This window comes from Tenrec ecaudatus, chromosome 3, assembly GCF_050624435.1.
Source record: "Tenrec ecaudatus isolate mTenEca1 chromosome 3, mTenEca1.hap1, whole genome shotgun sequence".
Classification (NCBI taxonomy): Eukaryota; Metazoa; Chordata; class Mammalia; order Afrosoricida; family Tenrecidae; genus Tenrec; species Tenrec ecaudatus.
Window position 1 is genome coordinate 89,178,914 of NC_134532.1, and position 19,732 is coordinate 89,198,645.

At 48.1% G+C, this 19,732-nt stretch overlaps 1 protein-coding gene across 18 annotated transcripts in view; it reads right to left on the reverse strand.

Annotated features, from left to right (window-relative positions):
- The window catches only part of JADE1 (jade family PHD finger 1), a 62,612-nt gene extending 43,470 nt beyond the window's left edge, over positions 1-19,142 (reverse strand). For 2 of the 18 annotated variants that reach the window (XM_075543792.1, XM_075543791.1), the window contains exon 1: positions 17,344-17,632. In XM_075543792.1, the coding sequence (XP_075399907.1) occupies positions 17,344-17,617 (274 nt within the window). In that variant the 5' untranslated portion in view covers positions 17,618-17,632. The other 16 variants (XM_075543800.1, XM_075543795.1, XM_075543802.1 and 13 more) reach the window with 16 other exon arrangements.
- Between the last annotated feature and the right edge of the window lie 590 nt (positions 19,143-19,732).

The following is a 19,732-nucleotide window of genomic DNA, read 5'->3' on the forward strand; positions in this document are numbered from 1 at the left end:
CGAGAAAGCAGCATTCCTTCCGCTTCACTACCTCCCCTGACTTAGAGCAACGGCTGGTTTTCAGCTAGACAGAGGCAAGATGAGCAACAATCAATTGAAAGGGCTCCGCGCAGCACTCCAAAGAAAGCAGCAGGAGAATGCAGTAACCCCTAATTGCAGTCCCACAATGCCGATATACCTGAAGGGGCTAGAAAAAAATTACTATCTCTGACATCAAGGAATGTCTGGTCTAGTTGGGGAGACAGACAAGTTCAGGGACCGACTTCTTACCTTCCATGTGGGAGACCTGGCTCCATTTCCCACCGGATGCATTTTATGTTCAGCCACCACCTATCTGTCAGCGGTGCACAGCACGTTGCTATGATGTTGAGCTTCCAAGCTTAGAGGGACTAGGAAAAAAGACCTGACAGTCTACTTTGAAAAATCAGTGAACTCAATGAACTGCTCTGAAACCAATCAAGGTACAAACCTGGGCCGCCTTTTGTAATATTGCCCATGAGATCACCCATGTGTTGGGGGAATATTTACCACAGCTAACAGGAGCAGTGAGGCACAAGGCTGTAAGAGAGGTGGATGGAGTGAGGGGGAAAGTATGGACTGAATCCTGAAGCACAAAGGGAAGGCAGGCAGTCAGAAGAGGGAACACATGATTTCTGGCAAACCACCGTAATACACAACAGCATATACAGAAGCGAGGGTATCGCGCGAAGCATCATCGCCATACTCAGAATCTTTCCACTGCCTATTTCTTTACTAATATGCACCCTCATCTTACCCTACACCTACATCTTACCCTACAGGCAAGGCCCTTGAAGGCCTAGAGTTTGGCTCTTTCAAGTCCTGTTATTGTACTGGTTGGTCCCCAACCATATACCTAGATTGCTTTCAGAAGTTTTCTGTTCTCCGAGGCCGAAATTCCTTTGCATTTCCAGTTATTCCAGCGCCTACATCATCTCCGTGGGGTTGTCACGAGTCAGAGCCTACCCCGTGGCCCCATATAACATAAATAACACAGAGGTGAACCACTCCCTCCGCAGACCAAGTCCAAATTGTCCAGCCAGGAACTTAAGGGTTTCTGCCATCAGGTCTCTTGAAAACATCCCCTTCCCCTTCAGCTCTCAACCTATGCGAATGCTATGCTTATTCTCTGGCCCCAGCCCAGCCCAGCCCTTGTTCACGGTTTAGCGCAAAGTCACTGCACATCTCCCACCCCGTCCAACCCCCACTCGTTTTCATCTTTTTTCTCTTTTTGCATTTTTCTTTTTAATGTATTGTTTACTTTTAATAGTCAAGCAGCTCCTGCCACACATCATTACTTAAATGTTCCATGAATGTATGTGTGTCCCCAAAGGGTTAGGTGTTTCTAAAGAACAGAGATCCCTCGGGTTGAAAAATGAAATAATGACATTAGTGAGAGGGGCCAGCTGGTGGCTGAAAACAAGACCTTGCAGGGCAGCGACAGTGCAATCCCAGAACCCTGGACCTAGTAGTCCTCAACACTGAAGCCAATCTTCTGCCTGGATTTCACGGACACTGACTCAAAGTAACCTGGAGTTAGTGTACTTGCTTTCTAATGGAAAGATTGGCAGTTCAAGGGTATGAAGGACTGGGGAGCTCCAGCAAACCCAGCCACTGATAAATCCTATGGAGCAGAATTCTACCTGACACACACGGGGTTGCCCAGAGCTGGAATGAACTCAACAACCGGTTGGTTCTGTTTTGGAGGATCCACTGCCCATGAGAAACATAGCAACTAGGTAGACAGAAGTACTGATTAGTAGATGCTGAAACCAAACTCGCTGCCACTGTGTCCATTGACTCACAGTGACCTATTATGCAGGAAGAACAGCCCTGTGGGTTTCCCAGGCTGTAAATCTTTATGAGAGAGTACAAAGCTTCAGCTTGCTCCCACAGGGTGGCTGGTGGTCCTGAACCACTAACCTTGAAGTTAGCAGCCGAGTGTAACTCACTGTGACACCAGGAAGACTACAAAAGACCTACATTATAATCGTATACTGCCTGGAAAGGGTAAAGTAAAAAAGGAGCTGATTGGCCAAAGACCCTGGCTGGATCAGTCACTAGTAGTAATTCTCCAGTACCGCTATCTCTGCTCCAGAGAGGCAGCAAGCAAGAAAACTGGGCAACTGTTCAGGGCACTACCTCAAGTGTACACCACCAAACACATGACAAGTATCTACTCGAAACCCTCTGGTGGCAAAATGGTTAAAGCCTCACTTCTAACCAGAGACCAGTTCCACCCAGAACTCACGGCTCACTCCTGGGAGGAAAGATGAAGCTGTCCGCTCCTGTGAAGATCTCAAAGCCCAAACTCACAGCCACCGAGTCCATTTTGATTCATAGCAACCCTATAGAACAGGTACAATTGTCCCTGGGGGCTTCCTAGGCTGTAATTCTGCATAAGTTGGTAACCTCATCTTTCTCCCTCAGAGTACCTGGTGGCTTCAAACTGCTGACCTCGCCATTCGCAGACCAACGCAAAACCCACTACACCACCAGGGCTCCCCCTGTGACTGTTACAGCCTAGGAAACCCAATGGGGCAGTTTGACTCTTCCTACAGGGTCACTGAGTTTAGATCAACTCCATGGCACACAGCACCAGGCCACTAAGCAGATCACATACACATTACTGCCCCTTCAGTCTCACACAGATTAAATAGTGGATTAGTTTATATTAATTCAGTTACAACTGGATCCAGTTAGATTCCAGAGATGTAGTCAACAAACTAGGGAAGGTCTACTCTCTAGTACTCCCAGTCCACCAGGTGAGAGAGACATGAAGCAAATACTTAGACAAGGATCCTCCACGTGGTAGAAGCAATGAAGCTTCCACGATTGTGTGTTCCTGAATTACGATAGGGCACATGAGATATACATGAGATAGCAAGCTACTTTAATATCTTGAAATTTAAGTTTCCTCAAGTAAGAAAGCGGGGGGGGGGGGGAAAGGTGTCAGAATCAGCAGTTAATAAATTACGAATAGCTCAAGGAACCCATACCTAAAATGACTCAAAAATTTGAGTCAACAAATCCAGTGACCTGGGTGTACACTCAGGGAGTAAGTCGTGGCTGGTATGTGATTCTAACAAAGGAAGAGTGAGAAATGACCAAGCAGACGAGGAGAAGACGGACTAGAAAAACCCACCCTAAGATGAGTACGAATTTTGAGGATGTTTATTCAATCCTATTGCGGAGAAAGGTCTAGTTTTAGAAAGACACACCGTCCAGTTACGCGGTGCAACAGGTATCCGTTATCAGACCATAAACTCTACAACTCTAATGAGGATCACACCCTAGTGATTTTAATTATCTTATGGATCATATGCAGGAAGGCTGATTTCTTCAACGTGCCAGTTTTATCCAGTTTTCATTCGTACTTGTTTCACCCTACGAGTTGTAGGTCCCTGATTAGATGGCATACTTCTTCTTTATGCAGCATCTAATGCTGTGTTATGCATCAAATAAGAACCTAATAGATAAATAACCGAGTCCCCAATATACTTAATTTTTATAAACCGTATCCTATGCTCCCTCAGCTTTATAGAACTTGAGGTGTTTCCACTTTATATGCAACTGGAGTAACTCTGATTGTATTAGTTTTAAACTGCCTTCCGTTCCCTACGGCACTGCAGTGGTGCCGTGGTTAAAGCACTTTGCGGCTAACCAAAAGGCCAGCGGCTGGCGCTATAAACCCCTGGGTGGGAGAGAGCAGTGGCACTCTATTTCTGTAAAGATTTCCAGCCTTGGAAACCCGCGGGCAGTCTCTGTCAATCAGGGTCAGTGAGTCAGAATTGACTGGACAGCAATGTGCTCTTCAGTTTCTTGTTCCCATCTCGGTCAAACAGTTTTAACACCTAAATGAATTACCTGGCAACGCATCGCTGCTATGCACAAGGCTTTCAGTGGCTAATTCTCAAGTGGACCGCCTGTTCCTTCCTCCTTCTTAGTCGGGAAGCTGTGCTGAAACCTGCTCCCTCTGGGTGATCCTGCTGGTATCTGAAATACCAGTGACATCGCTTCCGGTGTCAGAGCAAGATGAACACCACAGTACGACCAACTGACAAGCAAATGGTCTTATCTGCCTTGGGACAAGTGCAACCAGAGTGCTCCTTAGAAGCTAGGACAGTGCGACCTATCCTCACCTACTTTGGGCATGTTGTCAGGAGGGGCCAGTTCCTGGAAAGGGACATACATCATGCTTCCTACTGAGCAGTGAACGAGAGGAAGGCCCTCGATGAGGTGGGCTGGCACAGAAGCTGCAATAGACGCAATCGCAACAATTGTGGGGATGGCCCAGGAATGGACACTATTTGGTTTTGTTGTCCACAGGTTCGCTCTGAGTTAGAATTGATTCAATAGCACCTAGCAGCACCAATACGTATATATAAAATTTTCAGAAGCCCTGTACCCTAACATAATGAGAAAGAAATATTTTCTAATGAACAAATGCTTTGTTTTACTTTCAATATTACTTTTAAAGTAATTTATAACTGATCATTCAATTCCTAAAAGAATCGGGGGGGGGGGGGGGAAGAGACTACATTTTTCTTAACAGGTCACTTCCATGCCTGTCACAGAGTGCAGTTCTCGGCGCACCCAAATGTAGTAACGATCTACCTCACAGTGGTTTTCTGTCCCTGGGAAAGTCAAAGAAACCTTGGTGGTCTCATAAGTTAGGGTTTTAAACGCAAACACTTGCTGAGATAAGGATTTCTCAACTGACGACATTATCGTTCTGAGATAGTCTAAAAACATGACCAGAACAATAATTCATAGCCAGATTTCCCTCAATTTAACCAAAGGATTACATGTAATCAAAAATTGCCATAAATTTAACTGGCAAATGTCTTACGTGTCTTATTTTAAACATTTTAAGTTTAAATATTTCAACCTATAGGGAAAAAAAAGAAATTTTATGAGCGTGGCTTGTTTTTTTATTTTATCTTTTAATAAAGCATTTTATTGGGGGCTCTTACAGCTCTTATAACAATCCACATGTTAACTGTACCAAGCACATTTGTACATATGTTGTCATCAACATTCCCCAAATATTTCCAGGCTTTTAAAAAATGTAATCCATTTGATCTTGTTGAAACATAATGCTGCCCAAGAGCTCAAATGTAAAACTATTCAGCTTAAGAGTTTGTATTAATAAACAGTCACAAAATAGAAAAATCTAAGAATCCACCAAATAACCATATAAGCTTTAATACTTAGACACTTGTGGATGTTATGAAGAGCCCTAGTCTGCTAACCGCATGATCACGGTTCAAATCCACTAGCTGCTTCAAGGGGGAAAGAAGTGGCGATCTGAATCCATTTAGAGCGAAAACCAAACTTGACCAAAGGTTGCCATGGGCGAGGAGGAAGAGTTGTTGCTTAGGGGACGTTGAGTTTATGTTAATCTTGGTGGAATACAATTTAGAAAAGGATTACCAATAATAGTTGTACAACAAAATGAGTGCAATCAATAGTGCTGAGTTATACATGTAGGAGTTGTTGAACTGTAGGATGGTTTGTGTGTAGTTTTGCCACAACTTTTTGATTATGAGTAGCAATGACTACAAGGAAGAAAATAGTCTAAAACTGACTGTTGTAATGATTGTCCAATTCTTCTTAATATGATTGAGTTGTATGTCATGTGGATGAAGCGCCAATAAAACCGTTTAAAAAAAAAAGATGTGCAGCCTCAGAAACTCCAGAATTTACAGAAAACTGCTCACTTCTCAAAACCAAGAGGACTTGAAACACATGCTGATGAAATCAGACTCCAGCCTTCCAGCCTTTCTTTACACAATGTAAAGAAAACTGAAATCCTCACAACTGGACCGACATGATAATTGAAGATTTAAGTGGTTAAGCGTTTCATTTTGCTTATGTCCACAATCACAAAATCAACAGTCAAGAAATCAAATTATGTAATGCATTGGGAAAATCTGCTACGCACAAAAGTCTCCTTGTGAATAGCAAGGACGTGACTCTAAGGCGTAAGGTGCACCTACCCCAAGCCAGGGTGGTTTTCAATCACCTCATATGCAAGTGAAAACTGGACGACAAACACACAAGACCACAGAAGGGTAGATGCCTTTGAATTATGGTGCTGGTGAGGAATGCTGAAAGTACCAGGGACTGCCAGAAGGCCAAACAAATCCGTCTTGGAAGAAGTGTAGCCAGAATGCTCCTTAGAAGCAAGGATGAGGAGTCTTCTTCCTCTCCCATACTTTGGCCAAGGTAGCAGGAGAAACCACCCCCTGGGAGGAAAAGGGCATCCTGCGCGATTCAGCGTCAGTGAAAGCAGAGATGAACCGACAAGTGACTCCAGCCTAACAATTGTGATGGCGGGGCCAGAGGGCAACGCCCCTTCTGCTGTGCCGGAATCGGAGCCAATCCAAGGGCATCCAACAACAACTAATGACAACTACAATGAAGTCCATGTGCTGTGCAGTCTAGCTAATTCTTTCTAAATTGTCTTAAACATCAAATTTTGAAAGTCAATAAAGGCTCTCCTTGAGATTTCAAGAAATGTATCTATCTGACTTGTTCTGGATGAAGTGGCTCCCATTGGCCAATCTCTAAATAAGTCAATCACTGCTTGTGAGCCCTACAACTATCTATTAAACCCCTTCCAAGAATCTGTAATTGCTGACTCAATTACAGAGTCAGCAAATGAGGAAGAACGGCTATGACAACATTCCAATCATTTGTATGTGGAATGCGATTTTTATTCTTTCCCTTGACATGGGAGTAAATGAACTCACACCCAAACAAAGAAGGCAGTCAGTCACAATAGCCTCCAATCTTGAGGCTTTACTCCCATTTCCATCGACTCAGAATTCTTTGCTGGCAGCGCTAGATGCTCAGACATGGAAAGATGCCCAAGATATAATAAAAGGAATGGGGAAAACAAGCAACTGTAGGAAGGGGAAGAGGGATGTAGGGCCATTTATATCCATTTGTATTTAAATGGGGAGGGGGTGAACACAAACACCAAATGCTTATATATTCATGGAAATTTTCCGGGTAATAGTAACTATCCCTGGGGAACAGAGTAGGAACTTTTGTCTTCATGACCTTGTGGGTGGTTTTACTTTTTTACTATAATCCTCTAGTACTCTGAGTAAAGATTTTAAATCTAAAATCTTCCTTCCCAGACACATAAAGTCCCTGTGAGCAGCACTTCTTGCCTGATGTAAACCATCAGCCTAACATGAGCAGTCATCAAGAGTTCACCGGTAGCACAGGTTTGTCTGGCTTTAAAAGAATTCCTCATGGAACAGTACAGGAGGGAAAACTGGGAGGGGTTATGGGATAATGCTATTATGACCCAAATGCAAAGGTTTTCAAAGATTTGTGTACAAGGTCACTATGTCAGTAGGTCATTTAAAATATTCAACAGAAATAACACGGGCAGAAAAATTATGATTTAAATTAGGTTTGAAGAATCAAACTTGAATAACTTATGGTGATGGTGAATGTTTTGTGTCACCTTGGCTAAGCCAGGTACTCTTTCACCAAATAACCAAGCGCCTTCCAGTCTGTGCTCTAATGGGAGCCGTCAGTCAGCTGAGAGAGGGGTGTCCTTGGAGGTGTGGCCAGCCTGTTGTATATAACAGACGGCAGAGCCCACCCTCTCATGCCTGCACTCTACCGCGTGATCCCTGGTTCTTCAGGCAGTTCATGGGTAAAGCCTGCAGAAGTCTGACATGCGGATCTCAGACTGACCAGCCCCAAAAAGCGCATGAGCCAGCAGAGGTCTCCAGTCTGCCATCAGATTTGGGACGTGCCAGCCTCCCCTTGCCCCAACTGTGTGAGCTATTTCTTTGAAGTAGACATGCAGCAGCTTAAAAAAATTGTTGGGGGGGGGGGGTGGCGTGTGTGTGGAATGAAAATAAATAAAATTTTACACCAACTTTTTAAAACCCCTCATATATTTATTAATATTTACATTTCACAGATTTTATTCCATTCCAGAAATGGCCATCAAATGTGCTCTTTCCTCCACCATGGCAGGCATGGTTAATCAATTTGCTCAATCTTTTCCACAACCTCAGACATGACCGCAGAATGGGTAACACAGTGTGGCCACCCAATCAGGACGCACAGAAGAAATGAAGTCTGTCTGCCCATGTGACCCACTCTTCCTCTGATGGTGAACAGTTTACCAGAGAAGACTAATCTCTAAAGGCTATATGAAAAGTTTCTTTTCAAAGCACTTCACTGTAGAAAGTTTGTTTTGTACTGCCTTTAGTTCTCCGAACCAGATAATTTACAACTCTCTCTTTCAGGTCAAATCATAAATGTATATTAAAGAACAGCATTTTAGAAAAACCAGTATGTTAACAAGAGTATTTTCTGAATGAATCAAGGTAAAGAGAAGGAGTCTACCATCTATTCTTCTACCCTTGCTAGGATAAATCAATAAACGCAACGTGTCTACAGGGTAATTTTAAAAGACTTTTAAACGCTTTAACCAGCTGTTCTTACATAAGATATACAGAGCAGCTTCTGCAGAAGAAGCCAGACTCAACCAGTTAATGACAATTACACTTCACACAGATTGAAATGCAGCTGTTTTTGAGGAACTTTGTTCCTTGATTATAGCTGGTTGTCAGAAATCATCAGTTACCACTAACAACGTTAAAAACCAAAACCACCAAGTCAGTTCCAACTCACAGCGGCCTGACAGGGCAGAGAAGTGCTGCACAGAGCCCGAGACCGAACACCCCGACAGTGCAGGCAGCCTCAGCGGCCTTCACTCGTGGGCTTGAACTGCCAGCCTTGCAGCTGGCTGCCTAATGCTCAATACATGGCACCACCAGAGCTCCTGTTAACAACGTTAACCCACCCAAAACTTTTAAAATCCGTAAAGAAACACCCAAACAGAAGACCTAGATGGCACAGTCAAAAATAAAAAGGCGCTACAATTGTACAAATCTTGTTTATAGCCAGGAAGACATTAAAATTATCTCAAAACTTCACAGCAAGGTCTGGAAAGCCCTGTCTGAAGTAAAAATGGAAAGAGCCCTACCTTGAATATTCTGAGCAGGAACACAACAAAAGGTTCAGTTAGAATGGGGGGCGGGGGATTGTAAAACGAAACTCAAGTTCATTTTAAAAAGATGACAGTTATTTGGACTGATGGAGACTGAAGGAACATCTTTGTCATTATTGCCTGAAAGCACCCTTTTAACCTAAAACTCCCGCAAGTCACCTTTCAGCCAAACAAAGACTGTCCTATAAAATTCAATGATAGCATGAAGCCGAGACCCTTAGAACAATTAGCTATAGAAGACCAAAGGAACATTTTCCCCAAAGCAGAGATGAGAAGAGGTCATGGAACATTCTGTTTAATGAACTGGTACATGGGACACTTACTTGCTGTGTAAACTTTTACCTAAAACAATAAAATGCTAAAATAAAAAAAATTTAAAACCAAGTCTCACACCACAGATTGCCTATCTGAAATCTTCCCCCAAAGGACCCCACATAAAGTCCTAACTGTATTGCTGGAGATTCCAGACATCACTTGATCCGCCTTTCACTTACGTTGAATTCTGGAGATGAAGTACGCAAGTGACGGCATACAGCGTAAAGCCAGGAGCAGAACCACCCCCGCCTACGGAGGGTGGGCACTGACTTGTACCAGTCACCTCTTCTCAAGCGTCTCTGATCAGGGACATCCCCCTCCTGGGCATCCCCTGGGATTTTGAAGAGGTTATTATGTCAGCTGAAGACCATGCACTACAACAGCCTGCCAACTTGGGAACTGAAAGCTGGTTTTCCTGCAGGCGGATCTGACTGAGACTGCGCCTGATACTCACCCTGATGGAACATCCAAACAGTAGAGCGGGAGGCAGTAATGTGTTAGTGTTCTCAGCACACCACCACAGGGGTATGAGCACTGCTCAGCAAGGATTAACTTCCACATGGTGTGACGTGTGCACTGGGTGTTCGCAATGACATCACTGTCTTTTATAAAAATATCTCCCCCACTTCCCCTCGCCCAAGGAGCCCTAGGGAAGCAACAGTTAGGTGCTTGGCTACTGACCCAGCAGCTCCGCAGGAAAGAGACCTCATGGTCGGCTTCAGTCAAGATGACAGCCAAGAACACCCCGTAGGGACAGTTCTACTTCATCATATAAAGCCGCTTAAGGGTTAGCAGCAACTTGACCATATAAAACAAAATCCCCTTAGACCAAGCCCCTTAACCTGGGCCCCCGAGGAAAGGACTACCTAGGTAGGTGTGTTTTCCTCCACTGTCAGTGAGTCAATTCTAACTCATAGCAACCCAATTGGACAGAGTGCAATTACTCCTTAGGGGTTCCAAGATTATGAATCGTTAAGAGAGCAGAAAGCCTCTGCTTTCTCCCGAGGATCAGCTGCAAGGTTTAAACTGCCTACGTTGTGGTTAGCAGCCTAATGCCTGACCCCCGGCTGCCACCAGGACTCCTCAGATGTGCATTCCTGAGTTTACCAAAACCCAGACCAAACCTGATGCATCAGTCAATTCCAACTCATCGTGGCCTTATTAAAACAAACAAAACCCACTGCCAGAGTGGATTCCAACTTACAGCAACTCTATCTAGGGTTTCTGAGGCTTTGTAAATCTTTACAGCAACAGATGGCTCATTAAACCCACACCAGACTCACTGCCACGAGTCAAGTCCAACTCACAGCCACCCCTATGGAAGAGGGTAGGGCTGCCCTATGGGCTTCCAAAGGGCGTGGGGAAAAAGTCCCGTCTTTCTGCCGATAGCCAAATTAGGATAGTAATGCTGGCCCATGGGGTCCTAACATTTTACCCTTTAAGGAAACAGAGGACCACGTTCATCTTTTTCCCACCAAGTGGCTCGTGGGTCAAAGTACCAACCTTTCACTTAGCTACGTACCATGCCACCAGACCTCCAGGGCTCTTTAAAAAAACAAAAAACAAAAAAACAAACTCCACTGCCATCAAGGGGATTCCACCTCACAGCAGCCTGACAGGGCAAAGTAAAACTGCACCTGTGGGTTTCTGAGCCTGGAACTCTTCATGGGAGCCTGCAAGGGCCATCTTCCTCCCAGAGCTGCGGGTGGTTTCCAACTGCTGACCTTGAGGTTAGCAGCCCAGTACCTCACTATGCCACCAGGGCTGGAATCCCACTGATGGGTTTCTGAAACGGCAACTCCTCACAGGAGCAGAGAGCCCCTTCTTTCTCCCACAGAAGAGCTGGTTTGAACTGCTGACCGTGCAGTTAGCAGTCCACTGCAGTACATCCCCACTGCACCACCAAAGCTCCTGTATGTATCAAGGTTCCCCAAATGGCCTATCTGAATTAAAGGAAGTTCCTGGGTAGCACAAAGCAGTTAGGCATTGACGACTAACCAAAAGTCGATGGTCCAAACCCACCCCGAGGTGTCTCGGCAAACAGGCCCGGCCATCTGCTTCCATGGGTCAACCTTGACAAGCCCCGGGAGCAGTTGTACCGCCCACATGTCACCATGAATCAGAATCATCTCAAAAAGGAACCAGGAGCCAGAGTTTCAAACCAGTCATCAAGCTAGTCGCCTCTCTTTATCAAGTCACCTTCCGATTCCGACTTGTGTTCTCAGGTTCAAATCAGATAGGGAACTGAACCGCCATCAGAAATACGCTGCTGAGCGTTATCTGTAGGGGGTCCGTTCTGAGACCCCACGGATAGTATGGCACTGGCTTTTATTTCCCCGTTCTGTGCACAGGACAGGGCCCACTACTTGTGCTGTTCCTGGCTTACACCAAGCAGAGCGGGCTGGCTGGAAATCTAATCAAACAGCGAGTAATTTAAATAGAGGCTATTTAGAGGCAGTGGTTAATATGGGTGGCTGAAACACCTGAGAAAGTGACACTGTATAGGGGGACTACTGTAATAACTTCTAATCAGCATAAAAATGTTGTAGAAAAAAACTTTTAACAAGACAAATTGTGACAATACAAGGAACACAGAGGAAGTATAAAAAGAAATCACCAGAATTAAAACGCTAACTAGAACCCCCAGGGTGCACTGAAAGGAGTCCACTGAACCCCGGAAATGGCATGCAAATTTCTGGGGAGGCTGCACTTTCTGGGGAAAATTTTCTTATGTTACAGGTTCTTGAAGATGTTCCTTACATCTTAAACTGTTGTAAGCCACCAAGAAGCAGTGTACACATCTTAGGGACATCACCTTATTTCATTCAGCACTAGTAAGTGAAGCTTGAGACGACGGGCCCCGGAGAAACAACCAACAATTTCAGGTCAACCAGGCAACTAAGCTCAAGCAGCTTGCTCACCTTGCTCCTTACCATGGAGTAAAAGGAGCCCCAGTGACACATTGCTTAAGCACTCAGCTGCTAACCCTTCAAAGGCTCTGCAGGAGAAAATGCCTGTCCGTCTGCTCCAGAGATGCTGGCCTGGGAAGCCCTGGGAGCAGTCCTGGCCTGTCCTGAAGGGTCACTGAGAGTCCACACAAATGGCGGGCACACAACCACCACCAACTAATGGACGGCATGGTGGACACTCGCGTTGCTCTTCAGTTTGGATCCTCATCACTAACATCTTCACTTAAAGTAACTGCTTAGCGATTGGAAGCTGTTCAAGTAGAATGAAAATGATGGCAACAAATGTGCTTGACAAAAATGTATGGACTGTGATAAAAGCTGCACCAGCCCGCAATAAAATGCTTTAAAATAAAAAAACTGGAAGCTGTCGTGAATCTTCAATAAAATCTCCTGTGTTGGCATTACAAGTGATCAATATTAAACAGCGTTATTGCCAACTGCCAATGCTTTCAAACACAAGAAGCCTGTGGTGGAATCCCTCAGCCAAGTAAGCCCAAAAGAATCTAAAGTTTTAAAAATCAGCTTCCTTCATTCGGCTGTCCTCAGTCACCTTTCTTATCCTGGCTGGCAGAACCACAGGAAAACACTTGACTGGTCTGAGAGTCAAGTTTGCTCTCTGAACACAGGTTGAGAGCACATTATATACTTTGGATTTATAATTAGTAAAATATGAAAATACACAGACCCGGCCCTCAGTGACCAACTTCTCATCCTAAACCTGGCATCTTTCTTTTTCCTGAGTAATCATTCAACTTCCTGTCTTCATAAAGCCTCAATAACGTCACCAGATCCTGGGTTAAATCTCCACTTGAAAACTACCTTTTTGTTCCATGATGTGATACTAAATTACAGGCAGTGTCACTTCTGCTTACAAGTAAAGGGGGGCTTTGGGGCCATCCCTACATTCATTAGGAATACAGAGTTAATTCACAGTCTTCAAATCAATTTCTACTCACAGTGACCTGTAGGACAGAGTAGGAAGCTCTAACTAAGGGAGTAAAAAAGCTCATCTTTCCCCCATAGGAGCGGCTGGTGGTTTCAAACTGCTAACCTTGCAGTTAGCAGCCCAATGCACAGCACCACTCTAACACCACGGGGCTCCTGTAGGCCCCTCATTACCTCTGACCAATATTTTCCCATGAAAAGTACATTAATGTGAGAGACTCAATTAAGTTACAATTTCCTGAGATTTATATTCTACAAAATAGTAATTAGTGCCCAAATGATCATTTACAGACTCCTCCAAAATCTTGAAAATGGAGAAAATAAACTGAACACTTAAACTTTCAAGGAAACAAACTTAGGTCTCCGGAATTAAAATACTTCCTCTATTTAAGTTCCTACTAGACTTCTGATAACCTTCCAAGAAACTTAACTCCAAGCAAGCCACCTTTTATTTTTAAAAAGACATTGTTGAACATGGTGCCAATTTCCTAAGTTAACAGACTTGAAAGAGGGGCAGGAGAGTTTGAAAGTGATATAACTCTCACTGCTGTAACAAGACAAATTACTAGATGCCAATCCACATAAAAGAGCAAGATGTTTTGTCTAAGGCTTTCATAATGTCATATTTTCTCCAGAGAAAGTCTGAATTAGAAAGCTAGTAGTAAAGCAGGGTTTATGGTGCAAGTTTTGACACACCATTAACTATTATGGTGTTAACAGATGCCCTGTAACAGTAGACAGGGAAGAACTTGACAAACAGGAAGACAAGTAAAGAATTGAGGCAGATGACATCTCTTGCGCGCGCGTGCACGCACACACACCACTCCTAAAGTGTGGGATATGATCAGTGGTTGATGTCTTGATGTTTGCTGTCCCAATTACCTCAGTATTGAAAAACAAATATTTGACAATCCTTTTTCCAACAAGTCTGTGGATAAGCACATCATACCCAGTTTTCTTTTAAGTATTTGTGAAATGGTTGGTCTCTAAATCTAAGACCTCCAAATTACAATGAAACATATCTATTTCCAAGTTCTTTTTTTTTAATCCAGACTGATTTTGCTTCCAAGAGTTTGGATTCTTCATGTCAGCTGTTGTCAAAGAGCTACTAAAAATTTCAATCTGTTAAAGGAGATAACCAGATGCGATGTCTGATTCTTCCCTGGACAGTCTCTGGAAAAAGCTGCTCCATTATTCTTGGGGGCCAACAGAGAAAATCTGAGTAAGCCTCAGTAATAGATGAGATAAAACGAATTAAGATAGCTGATCCTGCATTGCTGGTATTGTGTGCAGTTCAGTCAATTCCACTCATACCAACCCTGAAGGACGCAACAGAACTGCCAGTAGGGTTTCCTAATCTTCAGCAGATCACCAGGTATTTTCTTCCACAGGAGTGGCTGCTTCGGTTTGAATTGAAAACTTTTTGCAGCCAAGCACATTACCATTGTACTAGCAACACAGTATTTATGGTTTCATTCTGATGAAAACATTCCAGTGATAATTTCACATAAAATTATCAGGAAAGGGAAAAAAATCTGTAGTGGTAATTGGCATTTTTATTTTATCTGCTTCTGTAACACTTTCTTAAAGGACTAAGACCTCCAAGTCAAAGTCAGTACTGATTCATTGTCTAGTGCGGCTGAGGCACAGCCTTGTTAATAAGCCCTCCAAGTTTTTTGTTGTTTTCTCCCCCAAGTCTTTAAGCAAGCAACCACTTATGTTTCTAAAAATATACCATTTCCCTAGGGAAATGCATACTTAATTTTCATTGTATTCCCTCTATAGGCAGTCTTTCGATCTTAGTAACTAATATCGATATTAAACACTAGTCTACTGGTGCAAAAGCTGGAATGTGGTGGAAGACAAATGGTTGGGTTTTCTATTGGTTTTCTGTGTGTGACTTCTTTCCCCTCTAAGTGAGCATCTATCTAGTTTCAATCTCTTCTGACAACCCACTCATAGTGGCTGCTTGTAGCCACTGCCAGAAAGGAGATCTTAAAGATGGATTCAAGTTCAAGTCCTAGTGCATGTCCAGGTAACTGCCTCTCTGCTCTGCTACTACTACAGGGATAAAGAGTGGTGAGGTAAGCTAACAGTTAAAGTGCTGAAAATCATAATTTCGACACTGACATGAAAATATCAGATCAATTACACACATACAAACAAACTCAAAGAAGCTCACAAAATAACCACCATCAGACAAACCATCTGATGTAAATGTGACAGTAAATAAATGGTAAAAGGTCAATACATTTCCTGGGTTGCAGGAATTTGCTAGGGATGGAGCCCCCCCCACACACACACATACGTTGTCCCCACCCAACCCACCCTCTGCCTTCAACAATACATCACAGGTGTTTAAGCGGTCTCAGTACATTATGTAGAATACTGCCTCTCTAGAAATAATTAGCTGTGATTTGGTCGAAATATCACTTAATAATGTACTCTCTAAGCAGTCCATTGGCTGGGCACTCACTACCCAAATCAGCTTTCGAGGAAACAATTTCTGGATCTTAAAACTAGTGCATTAGCCTTGAGCTACAAGTAGCTAGAGAGCTGCCCTTTCAACAGCGGGTTTCCAAAAAGTAAAAATAGTTCACCTTGATAAAAACCTTTGGGAGAGAAGTAAGCACTGCCATTAATAGAAACCTCAGAGATCCTCATCCACTTTCCTAAAAATCTGGCTCCTTTAAAAAAAATCATTCCCTGCCGCAGCCATCAATTTCCAAAACAAAACAAAAAAAACCCCCAAAATATGAAATCTCCCTTGGCCGAAGTCAGAGGACGGAGTGGCCGCCCCGCGGCTGGCAAGCCAGCGAGAGCTACTTTGAAACGGCCTCTGGGTGCCGGCGCCTGCCTAACGGGTTTCGAAGGCACGTTTAAATCGCCCGCTTTTTTGTCTGCTCGCCGCGCACACCGGGCGCCGGGTCCGCGGCCGCCTCCGCGCGCCCTGCGGGGGGAGCCCGGGGCCGAGGGCGCCCGCGGGGGGCAGAGCCCGCGGGGGGCGGCCCGGGCCGAGGAGCTCGAGTGCGGGGACGGGGAGACCCCGGGGGCGAGGCTCGCGCCCAGCACCCCGAACACCGCGCCGGGCTCCCGCCGCCGCCGGGTGTGCGCTGGGCCGCGGCGCCGCCCCTCGCTCCCCGAGCCCGGCGACGGGAACAACGGCGCGGGAGGAGGGGAGTCACTCCGGGCCCCGCCGCCGGGAGGAGCCCCGGACCCGGGGTGACACCTTGCCGCCGCCGCCGCCGGCGCTCCCCGCCCGCTCCCTCCGCAGCGCCGCCGCCCTCGGCGTTCCGAAGTGCCCCCCGCCCCGCCCCGCGCCGCCGCCGCTCCTCCCGCCCCGCCGCCGCCCGCTGCACCAATCCGCGCGGCCCCAGTTGCAAATCAAACGCTCCCTCGCGGCCAGAAGCCACTGGCGTCGCTGGAAACGGCCGCGCCGTCGCCCTCCGCGAGTCCCTCCGGGGCGGCACCTTCAGGCCGGGGCGGGCGCGCCGGCGGGAGACGGTTAGGAGCCGGGAGCGGCGGCGGCGGCGGCGGCGAGCAGCCCCGAGCGGGCTCGGCTCCCGCTCCCGCCCCTCGACAGTTCTGGAAACTGTATCACCTCTGTCACAGGAAGCCATCCGGCGAGCAGGGCGCCGCGGAACCAACAAACACACGCCTGCGGCCGCCCGCCGGAACCGGCCCGGGGACGGCGAAGGGCTGCGGGCCGCTGCCGGGGTGGGGGCGCCCGGGCCAACCCCGCGCCGGGGGCTTTGTGCCGAACTCCCGCGGCGCGGGCGCGGCGGGCCGGGCTTCCCCGCCCCCGCGGCCCCCCACCCCCGCCCGCGGCGACGCGGCTGGGACCGTTAGGTGACGCTCCGGTCGCGGCCGAGAAGCCGCCGCCGCCCGCCGCCCTTCCCACACGGGGCCGCGTCTCCGCCAACGCCAGGAGCGGGGTACAAAAGTTGGCCCCGGGGCCACCCAGCACCTGCCCACGTGCCGCGAAGGCTCGTCCCCGGGGCTCCCCCGGCCCCTTCCCCCCGCCGTCCTCGGCCGCCAGGTCACCTATTACCGGTGGGAGGGGAGAGAGGCTGCTATTTAAACGCCCACGGAAGTTGAGGCACCCCCACCGGCGGGTGCCGTGCACCTGCCTCCCGCCGCCGCGAGCCGCCACTTTGAGCTGCAGCCGAGCCCTCGGCCCCGCCTCCTGCCCGAAGGCGGGCGGGGGGTGGGGGGGCGGGGAGGAGGTGGAAGGGATCGAATTTCTCCAGCAAATGGGACCGTTCCGACTGGAATCGGTTCCCCGGTCAACATTCCACATTCCATCCCTCGCCCGCATTTGCAAGCTAGCGCCGAGGAACTCGGGAAGCCGGAGCGCTCCGGAACAAGGGCTCCCAACTCACACACAGACACACACACACACAGGGACACACTCCCAGGCGCAAGACACGTGCACAGCAGGGCTTTGCAACTTGCAGTCCCGGGCAACGCACCCCGCCCGTCAGGCAGCGCCGGGCACCACGCGACCCCACCCCCACAATTGGCAGCCGGTGGCAGAGGTTACAATTTGCGAGCCGTTGGGAGTTCACGATTCACCGGCACTTTGCTCGCCCTGGGGCGCTCCTTCTTCATTTCACCGACGACGGGTCTTACACTTTCCAGGCGGTCTGGTTGTAAGGGAACCATCTGGGGATTGGAAGCCCAATTTGGAAAAATCGACTTGCCAACACGTCCCTGTACACCCCCGCCGCCACCCCCATTGCCCTTGATGCAATGAACATTTTGGACATGTGGTGACGCGGCGACAAGTCAGGACTGCGGCCACGCTGCACAGCCGTACCTTTCTCTGTCACACTCACACACACACACACACACCTATGTTTGGACAAATGCGGACCTGCGTTCTGCCATTGCCCTCTGTCTACCAAGTTGCTGCTACGCTTTCCACTTTCACGCAGTCCCATGCACTTTGGTTTCGGGGTGGGGGGGTTCTTTTAAAGAATCGTACCAACTAAAGACAACTACACGGAGCACCTTTCATTGATGGTTCACCTGAAACCCCGCATGTGCTTCACGGATCCCCAAAGAAGAAAAAGCTCCAAGTCTTCAGCCCACCGAATTGGAAAGCGAACGACAGCAAGGACAAAACTTACTGAGCCGCCAGAGATCAATTCTCAGGATCCCCAAATCATCCTCTCGGCCTCTGCGGCCCCCCGCCCCGGCAATGCCCAAGTTCCTGTTGGGATAGTAACGCTGCACCGGGCGGCCGCCTCCCTGCCCGCTCGCTCCCGAGCGAGAACCCAATCTTTTGGCGCCATATTAATGACGTACTATATTATCTCCACTAGGCAGCGACCTTCGGCATTCAATTACTCCCGAGCGAAGCAACAAAACCATCAAATATGGCTGAGCCTGCTCGGCTCGTCCTGCAGCCGCCGCCGCCGCCGCCGCCGCGGAACCGGGACGCGCACACGGAGCCACGCGCGGACCCCGCGCGGCGCGCCCCCTCCCCCCCTCCGCGCGCGCCCCCGCGGCCCGGCGCGTACCTGCTGCGGAGGGGCTCGGCCGAGGCGCCGCTGGGCTCCGCGCCGCTCGCTCACTCGGCGCCGCATGAGTCCGGGCGGCGGCGGGCGGGGAGCCGGGCGGGCCCCTGCTCTCGCCGGCGCGCACCCAGCCGGCCCGCGCGCGCGGAGGCAGGCCCTCGAGGACGGGCGCGGGGCTGGCGATGGGGGGAGGACGCTGGGCATCCAACTCACGTCTGGGCCGCCGCTGCCACCGGGGGGAGCGCTTGAACCCCGAGTCGCGAGGGTGGGGACGGGGGCGGGGAGCGCGCGGGGGGCGCCGGCCCTGGTTAACTCTTCGCGGCCCTCGCGGCAGCCGGCTCCCCAGCAGGGCGGCCGCCTGCCTCCGCCGGGGCTTGCAAAGCGCAGTCTCGGGCCTGCACGCCTCTTCCTGCTCCTTTGTCCGCCTGGAAATTCTTCAGGTGGCTTAAGGCAAGGAGGTCGATTTTGAAAAATTACGTATGCCCTTCAAAGGCTTTCCGTTCCAACTCTTGCCGGGCGTCATCGCGACACCTGGAAATGGATTCCCTTCCGATATTTTAATTTGTCAATGAAGTTTGGTTCTTAAGATGCATCATTTGGGCATGAAGTTTGCATCTTTAGGCCGAATGACGAAAGAAGTTATTTGATGGACTAGTATGGAGTCGCTATGAGTTGGGACCTACTCGCTGGTCATGCGTTTCTCAAAACTCAAACTCGCGGCCACCAAGTCGATGACAACTTAGAGAGCCGTGAGGGCATGGTAGAGTTGCCCCCTTTGAGTTTCAGAAACCTGACATCTTTATAGGAGTCCAGAGACGCCTCTTTCGCCCGCGGAGCGACGGGTGGCGTTGAACCGCTGACCTGGCGGGTCAACGCGTAACTCACCAATTCTTAAGTCTGATTTGTTTATT